This window comes from Pan paniscus, chromosome 4 (assembly GCF_029289425.2).
Source record: "Pan paniscus chromosome 4, NHGRI_mPanPan1-v2.0_pri, whole genome shotgun sequence".
NCBI classification, from domain to species: Eukaryota; Metazoa; Chordata; class Mammalia; order Primates; family Hominidae; genus Pan; species Pan paniscus.
Window position 1 is genome coordinate 17,798,125 of NC_073253.2, and position 11,461 is coordinate 17,809,585.

The window sequence follows — 11,461 nt, forward strand, 5'->3', positions numbered from 1 at the left end:
CTGCATTATACTGCAATATAGTATAGATACATCATGTAAGACTAGAGAGAAACCAATTCCAAAACCACCTTTCCTCAAGCCGCCATTTGTAACGATCATATGGGCGGTTTAAAGGACACAGAGAGAGCCCATTGATACTTCACTGTCGCTACACGTGGTGACTTTTCCAGTGCTTCCGGAGACACTGAAATTTAGTTCCAAACATTGCCTTAGAGGATTCTTGATTTTATTCATTCTACCGATGATCCGCTCAGAAAATCAAACCTGAGTACGGAGACATTGGAGAAGTCGTTAAACTATTGGACCAAGTCGGTTCGTCACGAGTGACAAAGTTATTCCACACTCTACTTGTACATACTCTGCTTTACCTTCGTGATGGAAAAGAGTAATTTTTCGCTATAGAGTAAAAACCCGAGATTTATTATGGAATCAGCGTGAACCTTCCCAGCACAGCTCACAGATCATACGCCAAAAATTACCCTGTGATTCCGTCTCAAAAATTCTCTGTAGTGACCTGTGAATTGACAGCTCGTGAGGACATTCTTTAGTTTGGCTGAAACCAAAAAACCTGAAACCATCGAAACTGAAAAAAACGGAGTCTGCCAAATTCTGCCTCTTACCCTTTCAGCTACCATGCCACGTTCAACTATTGTACTTGATAAGTATTGGAAACTGAAGGTACTGATAATTTCAATAGAGTTTCACCAAAGTAGTATTTCTTGTGAGAAAGCCATAATCTCATCAGTAATGCCTTTGTAGAAGATCCAACAGGAAAGATGAACTAGCAACTCATCCTGACAAGAAAGTAAAACTCAGGAAAAATCCTAAGGCAGAGCAGCTTCGGGCTTCAGCGTGAAACTCTCATAGTCTGGGCGCGGTGGCTCACGCCTATAGTCCCTTCTCTTTGGGAAGCCAAAGTGGGGCAGATCACCTGAAGTCAGCAGTTCAAGACCAGCCTGGCCAAAATGGTGAAACCTCGTCTCTACTTGAAAAGATACAAAAATTTGCCCGGCGTGGCAGCGCGCACATTTAGTCCCAGCCGCTCTGGAGGCTGAGGCAGGAGAATCCGTTGAGCCTAGGATGCCGAGGCTGCAGTGGACTGAGAGCGGGCCGCTATAATCCAGCCTGGGGGACAGAGCGAGACTCTGTCTCAGAAATAAACAAATAAACCAAACTAAACTAAGATAAAATGACGTAAAATAAAATTGAAATAATATTTTCACGTTTCCCTCACCCAGCCCATTTTATTTTCAGAGTATTCGATAAACCGCTTGTTTCCCTGTGCGTTAGAGAGTTTTTTTTTCTCAGACATCGAAGTTTTCTAATGCTCAACTTCGTAAAATGTCTCATTTTTTACTGTAAATAGTTTCTTTATTGTTGTGAAATGTGAACTTTGCGATTCTGTGAAGGAGACTGAATTCTGAAATGCCCCCTGCATTTCCCGCCCCTCAGAGACTCGCCCTGTGTCTGCCCCTCCCTTGGGTGTGGGCGGAAGCATGGATTGATGTGCCGGCCCAACTTCCTGATTAGATTAGGGCTATCCTGAACCAATGGCTGCTAAGGGCTGGGTCTAATTCAGTCATCTGAGCCCTTTGTAAGGGAGGACTGAACCCCCCTGTGATTACGCTCCCCTGTGGGAGATTCCCCAGCACTGGCTGTGCACACCCAGGGAGCCTCACAGCCGAGACCTGGGCAACACGGGTAGGAGCTGAGAGCATCCTCACGGCAGCCGGCAGAACCAACAAGTGGGCCTGGGGCTCACAACCCTAAGGCATTGTTGAATTCTGCCACCAACTCGAATCGGATCGAAGCCAGACCCTTCTCGGGTGGAGGCGACGACCACACAGCCAGACCCATCCTGGAGGTCCCTCGTGTGACTCTGAGCAGGAGGCGGTCACTTGGCCTAGCAGAACTTCTGACCTGTGAGCTGGTGTTTGTTTTAAATATCCCAAATTGGTGAGAATTCGTTCTGCATTGACCTAAAACTAACATACTCTCCTTCCACAAGTTTCTTCACATTGTGGAAGTGGGAAAATTCAGTGTGTGTGTGTTTGTGTGTGGGAAGGGGAGGCCGGGAGCCGTGTCCGGTTACGGCGAAACTGGCTCAGCAGAAGCACGGCAGCTAAAATCTCTGAAAGGTTCTCATCGCAGATCCAGAATCAAACCACCCCAGCCGGAACTTCTGCCTGTACAGCTGCTGTCACGGAGCAGGCTTGAATCTCACCCATGGAGACCGGCAGGCAAACAGGTGTGTCTGCTGAGATGCTCGCCATGCCCCGAGGTCTGAAGGGCAGCAAGAAGGATGGAATCCCTGAGGACCTAGATGGGAACTCGGAAGAACCCAGGGATCAGGAAGGTGAGCTCAGGAGTGAGGATGTCATGGACCTCCCAGAAGGTGACAATGAGGCCTCAGCCTCAGCTCCTCCTGCAGCCAAAAGACGGAAAACACGTACGAAAGGCAAGAAGGAGAGGAAGCCCACCGTGGATGCAGAGGAGGCTCAGAGGATGACAACCCTGCTGTCTGCCATGTCTGAGGAGCAGCTGTCCCGCTACGAAGTGTGTCGCCGGTCAGCTTTCCCGAGAGCACGCATCGCGGGTCTGATGCGGGCTATCACTGGCGGTTCGGTGTCTGAGAACGCGGCCATTGCCATGGCTGGAATAGCCAAGGTCTTTGTCGGAGAGGTGGTGGAAGAGGCCCTGGACGTGTGTGAGATGTGGGGAGAGACGCCCCCGCTGCAGCCCAAGCATTTAAGGGAGGCCGTTCGCAGGTTAAAGCCCAAGGGCCTCTTCCCCAACAGCAACTGCAAAAGAATCATGTTCTAGGCCCGAGGCCAGAGGGCAGGGTCTGTTTGTGCAGGAAGAAGTACCGCGTTCATCTTCCAATGACAGGAGTGTGTGTGCTGGAGCTCCTGCATCTCAGTCCCACCTGGATTTACCCACGATCTCAGTGTCTTAAAATGTGCAGTTGCCCTTACCTGGATGAAGACAGCAGATCGCTTCATAGGAGCCTTGGCTAAATCTTTGGGCATTTTAATGGGATGTGGAGGCGTTTTTCTATGTCTTTCCAGTTGGAGGACTCAAGGTGCCTGGGCCCAGAGCATCCCGTGGACAGGCAGCCGCATTCAGAGAGGGAAGCCCTTCCCAGGAGATCTGTATGGTTTCCCGCTGAAGCCTGGTGTAGCTGTCTCTTAGCTTGTATGCTTCTGTCTGGGTTCCAGTGATTGGAGCTTGCAGAAATGTTTCCCCGATTGTTGTTCTCCTGTACCTTTTCAATGCTCATATGTATTTTTGTGAGCCATCACGAAAACAGTTAAACTGATCAACTGATTTCCAAACTGCAGACATCAAAATGAAATCACAAAGCACTTTTTTTCCCCCTAAGTTGACTCTTCTATTCCTGCCTGCTGTGCTTTATGTCAGCAAGTGACCCTTTCCTGCATTATACTGCAATATAGTATAGATACATCATGTAAGACTAGAGAGAAACCAATTCCAAAACCACCTTTCCTCAAGCCGCCATTTGTAACGATCATATGGGCGGTTTAAAGGACACAGAGAGAGCCCATTGATACTTCACTGTCGCTACACGTGGTGACTTTTCCAGTGCTTCCGGAGACACTGAAATTTAGTTCCAAACATTGCCTTAGAGGATTCTTGATTTTATTCATTCTACCGATGATCCGCTCAGAAAATCAAACCTGAGTACGGAGACATTGGAGAAGTCGTTAAACTATTGGACCAAGTCGGTTCGTCACGAGTGACAAAGTTATTCCACACTCTACTTGTACATACTCTGCTTTACCTTCGTGATGGAAAAGAGTAATTTTTCGCTATAGAGTAAAAACCCGAGATTTATTATGGAATCAGCGTGAACCTTCCCAGCACAGCTCACAGATCATACGCCAAAAATTACCCTGTGATTCCGTCTCAAAAATTCTCTGTAGTGACCTGTGAATTGACAGCTCGTGAGGACATTCTTTAGTTTGGCTGAAACCAAAAAACCTGAAACCATCGAAACTGAAAAAAACGGAGTCTGCCAAATTCTGCCTCTTACCCTTTCAGCTACCATGCCACGTTCAACTATTGTACTTGATAAGTATTGGAAACTGAAGGTACTGATAATTTCAATAGAGTTTCACCAAAGTAGTATTTCTTGTGAGAAAGCCATAATCTCATCAGTAATGCCTTTGTAGAAGATCCAACAGGAAAGATGAACTAGCAACTCATCCTGACAAGAAAGTAAAACTCAGGAAAAATCCTAAGGCAGAGCAGCTTCGGGCTTCAGCGTGAAACTCTCATAGTCTGGGCGCGGTGGCTCACGCCTATAGTCCCTTCTCTTTGGGAAGCCAAAGTGGGGCAGATCACCTGAAGTCAGCAGTTCAAGACCAGCCTGGCCAAAATGGTGAAACCTCGTCTCTACTTGAAAAGATACAAAAATTTGCCCGGCGTGGCAGCGCGCACATTTAGTCCCAGCCGCTCTGGAGGCTGAGGCAGGAGAATCCGTTGAGCCTAGGATGCCGAGGCTGCAGTGGACTGAGAGCGGGCCGCTGTAATCCAGCCTGGGGGACAGAGCGAGACTCTGTCTCAGAAATAAACAAATAAACCAAACTAAACTAAGATAAAATGACGTAAAATAAAATTGAAATAATATTTTCACGTTTCCCTCACCCAGCCCATTTTATTTTCAGAGTATTCGATAAACCGCTTGTTTCCCTGTGCGTTAGAGAGTTTTTTTTTCTCAGACATCGAAGTTTTCTAATGCTCAACTTCGTAAAATGTCTCATTTTTTACTGTAAATAGTTTCTTTATTGTTGTGAAATGTGAACTTTGCGATTCTGTGAAGGAGACTGAATTCTGAAATGCCCCCTGCATTTCCCGCCCCTCAGAGACTCGCCCTGTGTCTGCCCCTCCCTTGGGTGTGGGCGGAAGCATGGATTGATGTGCCGGCCCAACTTCCTGATTAGATTAGGGCTATCCTGAACCAATGGCTGCTAAGGGCTGGGTCTAATTCAGTCATCTGAGCCCTTTGTAAGGGAGGACTGAACCCCCCTGTGATTACGCTCCCCTGTGGGAGATTCCCCAGCACTGGCTGTGCACACCCAGGGGGCCTCACAGCCGAGACCTGGGCAACACGGGTAGGAGCTGAGAGCATCCTCACGGCAGCCGGCAGAACCAACAAGTGGGCCTGGGGCTCACAACCCTAAGGCATTGTTGAATTCTGCCACCAACTCGAATCGGATCGAAGCCAGACCCTTCTCGGGTGGAGGCGACGACCACACAGCCAGACCCATCCTGGAGGTCCCTCGTGTGACTCTGAGCAGGAGGCGGTCACTTGGCCTAGCAGAACTTCTGACCTGTGAGCTGGTGTTTGTTTTAAATATCCCAAATTGGTGAGAATTCGTTCTGCATTGACCTAAAACTAACATACTCTCCTTCCACAAGTTTCTTCACATTGTGGAAGTGGGAAAATTCAGTGTGTGTGTGTTTGTGTGTGGGAAGGGGAGGCCGGGAGCCGTGTCCGGTTACGGCGAAACTGGCTCAGCAGAAGCACGGCAGCTAAAATCTCTGAAAGGTTCTCATCGCAGATCCAGAATCAAACCACCCCAGCCGGAACTTCTGCCTGTACAGCTGCTGTCACGGAGCAGGCTTGAATCTCACCCATGGAGACCGGCAGGCAAACAGGTGTGTCTGCTGAGATGCTCGCCATGCCCCGAGGTCTGAAGGGCAGCAAGAAGGATGGAATCCCTGAGGACCTAGATGGGAACTCGGAAGAACCCAGGGATCAGGAAGGTGAGCTCAGGAGTGAGGATGTCATGGACCTCCCAGAAGGTGACAATGAGGCCTCAGCCTCAGCTCCTCCTGCAGCCAAAAGACGGAAAACACATACGAAAGGCAAGAAGGAGAGGAAGCCCACCGTGGATGCAGAGGAGGCTCAGAGGATGACAACCCTGCTGTCTGCCATGTCTGAGGAGCAGCTGTCCCGCTACGAAGTGTGTCGCCGGTCAGCTTTCCCGAGAGCACGCATCGCGGGTCTGATGCGGGCTATCACTGGCGGTTCGGTGTCTGAGAACGCGGCCATTGCCATGGCTGGAATAGCCAAGGTCTTTGTCGGAGAGGTGGTGGAAGAGGCCCTGGACGTGTGTGAGATGTGGGGAGAGACGCCCCCGCTGCAGCCCAAGCATTTAAGGGAGGCCGTTCGCAGGTTAAAGCCCAAGGGCCTCTTCCCCAACAGCAACTGCAAAAGAATCATGTTCTAGGCCCGAGGCCAGAGGGCAGGGTCTGTTTGTGCAGGAAGAAGTACCGCGTTCATCTTCCAATGACAGGAGTGTGTGTGCTGGAGCTCCTGCATCTCAGTCCCACCTGGATTTACCCACGATCTCAGTGTCTTAAAATGTGCAGTTGCCCTTACCTGGATGAAGACAGCAGATCGCTTCATAGGAGCCTTGGCTAAATCTTTGGGCATTTTAATGGGATGTGGAGGCGTTTTTCTATGTCTTTCCAGTTGGAGGACTCAAGGTGCCTGGGCCCAGAGCATCCCGTGGACAGGCAGCCGCATTCAGAGAGGGAAGCCCTTCCCAGGAGATCTGTATGGTTTCCCGCTGAAGCCTGGTGTAGCTGTCTCTTAGCTTGTATGCTTCTGTCTGGGTTCCAGTGATTGGAGCTTGCAGAAATGTTTCCCCGATTGTTGTTCTCCTGTACCTTTTCAATGCTCATATGTATTTTTGTGAGCCATCACGAAAACAGTTAAACTGATCAACTGATTTCCAAACTGCAGACATCAAAATGAAATCACAAAGCACTTTTTTTCCCCCTAAGTTGACTCTTCTATTCCTGCCTGCTGTGCTTTATGTCAGCAAGTGACCCTTTCCTGCATTATAATGCAATATAGTATAGATACATCATGTAAGACTAGAGAGAAACCAATTCCAAAACCACCTTTCCTCAAGCCGCCATTTGTAACGATCATATGGGCGGTTTAAAGGACACAGAGAGAGCCCATTGATACTTCACTGTCGCTACACGTGGTGACTTTTCCAGTGCTTCCGGAGACACTGAAATTTAGTTCCAAACATTGCCTTAGAGGATTCTTGATTTTATTCATTCTACCGATGTAGAATGAATTTAGGAGTGTGGGCTCTTAAGCACCCTCTCCACGGAGGCTGTGGGCCAGCTGCACATCTCTGGGCATAACTGGGACGCTCCTGGCATGGATGACACACAGTTTGGTGTCTTACCAAAAGGACACAGGAAGGGGAACATCACACACCGGGGACTGTTGTGGGGTTGGGAGAGGGGGGAGGGATAGCATTAGGAGATATACCTAATGCTAAATGATGAGTTAATTGGTGCAGCACACCAATATGGCACATGTATACATATGTAACAAACCTGAACGTTATGCACATGTACCCTAAAACTTAAAGTATAATCATAATAAAATTGAAAAAAAAAAGAAAAGAAAAAGTTCCGATGTCAATGTGTTGCTGGAAAAGAGTGGTTTCCCCATGTTGTCCAGGCTGGTCTTAAACTCCTGATCTCAGGAGATCCACCCACCTCGGCCTCCCAAAATACTGAGATTACAGGTATGAGCCACCACGCCTGGCCAGTAATTTCATATCTTCTACCAACTATTTTTGAATAAACAAAAGCTCTTTAAAGGTCAGATATCTGAGTTTCTGCTTTATATTCTGAAGTACTTTTTATGTCATTTCTCAGCATAATTTTCCCTAAATGTGATTTATGTCTTTGTGCATGACATAATTTTATGTCTCTTTGATGCTTCTCTGTGTCCTATGTATACATATACATGTAATATATAAATTGAAGTCTGGGCGCAGTGGCTCATGCCTGTAATCACTTCATTTTGAGAAACCAAGGGAGGCAGATCACTGGAAGTAAGCGGTTCAAGACCAGCCTGGCCAAAATGGTGAAACCTCCTTTCTACTTTAAAAAATACAAAAATTATACCGGTGTGGTGGGGTGCACATTTAGTCCCAGCTACTCTGGAGGCTGAGGCAGGAGAGTTGCTTGTGCCCAAGAGGCGGAGGCGGCAGTGAGCTGAGATCAGGCCACTGCAATCCAGCCTGGGGGATGGAGTGAGACTGTCTCAAAAATAAATAAATACATAAAATAAAGTAAAATAAAATTGAAATAATATTTTCATATTCCCCTCACCCAGCCTAGTCTATTTTCAGAGTATCTGGTAAACCACTTGTTTCTCTGAGTCAGAGATTTTTTTTCTCAGACGTTTAAGTTTTCTACTGTGCAACCTCATAAAATTTCTCACTTTAATGTAAATGTTTTCTTTATTGTTGTGAAATGTGAACTTTGTGATTCTGTGAGGAAGACTGAATTCTGAAATGCCCCCTGCATTTCCCACCCCGGGAGACTCGCCCGGTGTCTGCCCCTCCCTTGAGTGTGGGCGGAACCATGAATTGATGAGCCCGCCCAAATTCAATCATTTTAGCTCCTTAAAAGGGATTGAACCTCCCTGAGATTACATTCCCCTGAGATTACATTCTCATCAGTAATGCCTTTCTAAAAGATCCAACAGAAAATATGAACTAGCAACTCATCATACAAGAAAGTAAAACTTAGGAAAAATCCTAAGGCAGAGCAGCTTCAGGCTTCAGTGTGAAACTATCATAATCTGGGCGCAGTGGCTCACGCCTATAATCCCTTCACTTTGGGAAGCCAAGGTGGGGCAGATCACCTGTAGTCAGCAGTTCAAGACCAGCCTGGCCAAAATGGTGAAACCTCATCTGTACTTTAAAAAAGACAAAAATATGCCTGGCGTGGTGCCACGTACATTTAGTCCCAGCTACTTTGGAGGCTAAGGCAGGAGAATCCCTGGAGCCCAGGATGCGGAGGCTGCAGTGAGCTGAGATCAGGCCACTGTAATCCAGCCTGTGGGACAGAGCGAGACTCTGTCTCAAAAACAAATAAATCAATAAAATAAAATAAAATAAATTTGAAATAATATTTTCGTATTCCCCTCACCCAGCCCATTTTATTTTCAGAGTATTTGATAAAACACTTGTTTCCCTGTGAGTTAGAGACTTTTTTCTCAGACATTGAAGTTTTTTAATGTGCAACTTCATAAAATATCTCATTTTTACTGTAAATAGTTTCTTTATTGTTGTGAAATGTGAACTTTGCGATTCTGTGAGGAAGACTGAATTCTGAAATGCCCCTGGCATTTCCCACCACTCAGAGACTTGCCCTGTGTCTGCCCCTCCCTTGAGTGTGGGTGGAACCACGAATTGATGAGCCCGGCCAAATCCCTGATTAGATTAGGGATATCCTGAACCAATGGCTGCTAAGGGCTGGGTCTAATTCAATCATCTGAGCCCTTTATAAGGGAGGACTGAACCTCCCTGAGATTACATTCCCCTGTGGGAGATTCCCCAGCACTGGCTGTGCACACCCAGGGAGCCTCACAGCCCAGACCTGGGCAACACTTGTAGGAGCTGAGAGCATCCTCACGGCAGCAGGCAGAACAAACAAGTAGGCCTGGGGCTCACAACCCTAAGGCATTGAATTCTGGGGCTAACTCGAATGAGATCGAAGACAGACTCTTCTCACGTGAAGGTAAGGACCACACAGCCAGACCCATCCTGGAGGTCCCTCATGTGACTCTGAGCTGGAGGCAGTCACTTGGCCTAGCAGAACTTCTGACCTGTGAGCTGTTGTTTGTTTTAAATATCCAAAATTGTTGAGAATTTATTCTGCATTGATCTAAAACTAATATACTCTCCTTCCACAAGTTTCTTCACATTGTAGAAGTGAGAACATTCAGTGAGTGTGTTTGTGTGTGGGAAGGGGAGGCAGAGGGCTGTGTCCTGTTATAGTTAAACTGGCTCAGCAGAAACACAGCAGCTAAACTCTTTGAAAGGTTCTCATTGCAGATCCATAATCGAACCACCCCAGCCAGAACTTCTGCCTCTACAGCTGCTGTCACGGAGCAGACTTGAATCTCACCCATGGAGACAGGCAGGCAAACAGGTACGTCTGCTGAGATGTTCGCCATGCCCCGAGGCCTGAAGGGCAGCAAGAAGGATGGAATCCCTGAGGACCTAGACAGGAACTTGGAAGAACCCAGGGATCAGGAAAGTGAGCTCAGGAGTCAGGATGTCATGGACCTCACAGAAGGTGACAATGAAGCATCAGCCTCAGCTCCTCCTGCAGCCAAAAGACAGAAAACAGATACCAAGGGGAAGAAGGAGAGGAAGCCCACCGTGGATGCAGAGGAGGCTCAGAGGATGACAACCCTGCTGTCTGCCATGTCTGAGGAGCAGCTGGCCCGCTACGAAGTGTGTCGCCGGTCAGCTTTCCCAAAAGCACGCATTGCAGCTCTGATGCAGTCTATCAGTGGCAGATCGGTGTCTGAGAACACCGCCATTGCTATGGCTGGAATAGCCAAGGTCTTTGTTGGAGAGGTGGTGGAAGAGGCCCTGGACGTGTGTGAGATGTGGGGAGAGACGCCCCCGCTGCAGCCCAAGCATTTAAGGGAGGCTGTTCGCAGGTTAAAGCCCAAGGGCCTCTTCCCCAACAGCAACTACAAAAAAATCATGTTCTAGGCTCAAGGCCAGAGGGAAGGGTCTGTTTGTGCAGGAATAAGTATCGCATTCATCTTCCAATGAGAGGACTGCGTTTGCTGGAGCTTCCTTATCTCAGTCCACCCTGGATTTACCCAGGATCTTAGTGTCTGAAACTGTGAAGCTGACCGTACCTAGGTGAAGACAGCAGGTTGTTTCATAGGAGCCTTGGCTAAATGTTTGGACATTTTCATGGTATGTTGAGGTATTTTTCTCTGTCTTTCTAGTTGGAAGAATAAAGGTGCCTGGGCCTTGAGCATCCTGTGGACAGGTAGCTGCATCCAGAGAGGGAAGCCCTTCCCAGGAGATTTGTATGGTTTCATGCTGAAGCCTGGTGTAGCTGTGTCTTTGCTTGTATGCTTATATCTGGGTTTCAGTAATTGAAGCTTCCAGAAATGTTTCCCAATTGTTGTTCTTCTGTACATTTTCAATGCTCATATGTATTTTTGTGAGTCATCACAAAAGCAGTTAAACTGTTTTCCAAACTTCAGAAATAAAAATAAATTTACAAAGCACTTTTTTCTCTAAGTTGACTCTTCTATTCCTGCCTACGGTGCTTTACGTCAGCAAGTGACCCTTTCCTGTATTATAATGCAATATAGTATAGATGCGTCATGTAAGACTAGAGAGAAACCAATTCCAACACCACCTTTGCTCGAGCCGCCTTTTGTAATGGTCATATGGGCCGTTTCAAAGACACAGAGAGAGTCTATTGATACTTCACGGTGGCTACATATGGTGATTTTATCAGTGCTTCCGGAGACACTGAAATTTAGTTCCAAACATTGCTTTAGAGTATTCTTGATTTCATTCATTCTACCGATGATCCACTCAGAAAATCAAACCTGAATACAGAGACATTG

The 11,461-nt window shown here is 47.4% G+C and overlaps 1 protein-coding gene across 1 annotated transcript; it reads left to right on the forward strand.

Moving 5' to 3' along the window:
* Positions 1 to 9,385: 9,385 nt before the first annotated feature.
* Positions 9,386 to 11,113, forward strand: LOC117977872 (TATA-box-binding protein-associated factor 11-like protein 12). Its single transcript, XM_063604375.1, has 2 exons — positions 9,386 to 9,681; positions 9,909 to 11,113. Exon 2 carries the CDS (start codon positions 9,984 to 9,986, stop codon positions 10,578 to 10,580), a length of 597 nt encoding a protein of 198 aa, XP_063460445.1. The 5' UTR covers positions 9,386 to 9,681; positions 9,909 to 9,983; the 3' UTR covers positions 10,581 to 11,113.
* The last annotated feature ends 348 nt before the right edge of the window (positions 11,114 to 11,461 follow it).

Bases quoted from the DNA above. Each gene is read 5' to 3' on its own strand.
- LOC117977872 (XM_063604375.1), top strand. From the start codon at position 9,984: ATGGAGACAGGCAGGCAAACAGGTACGTCTGCTGAGATGTTCGCCATG.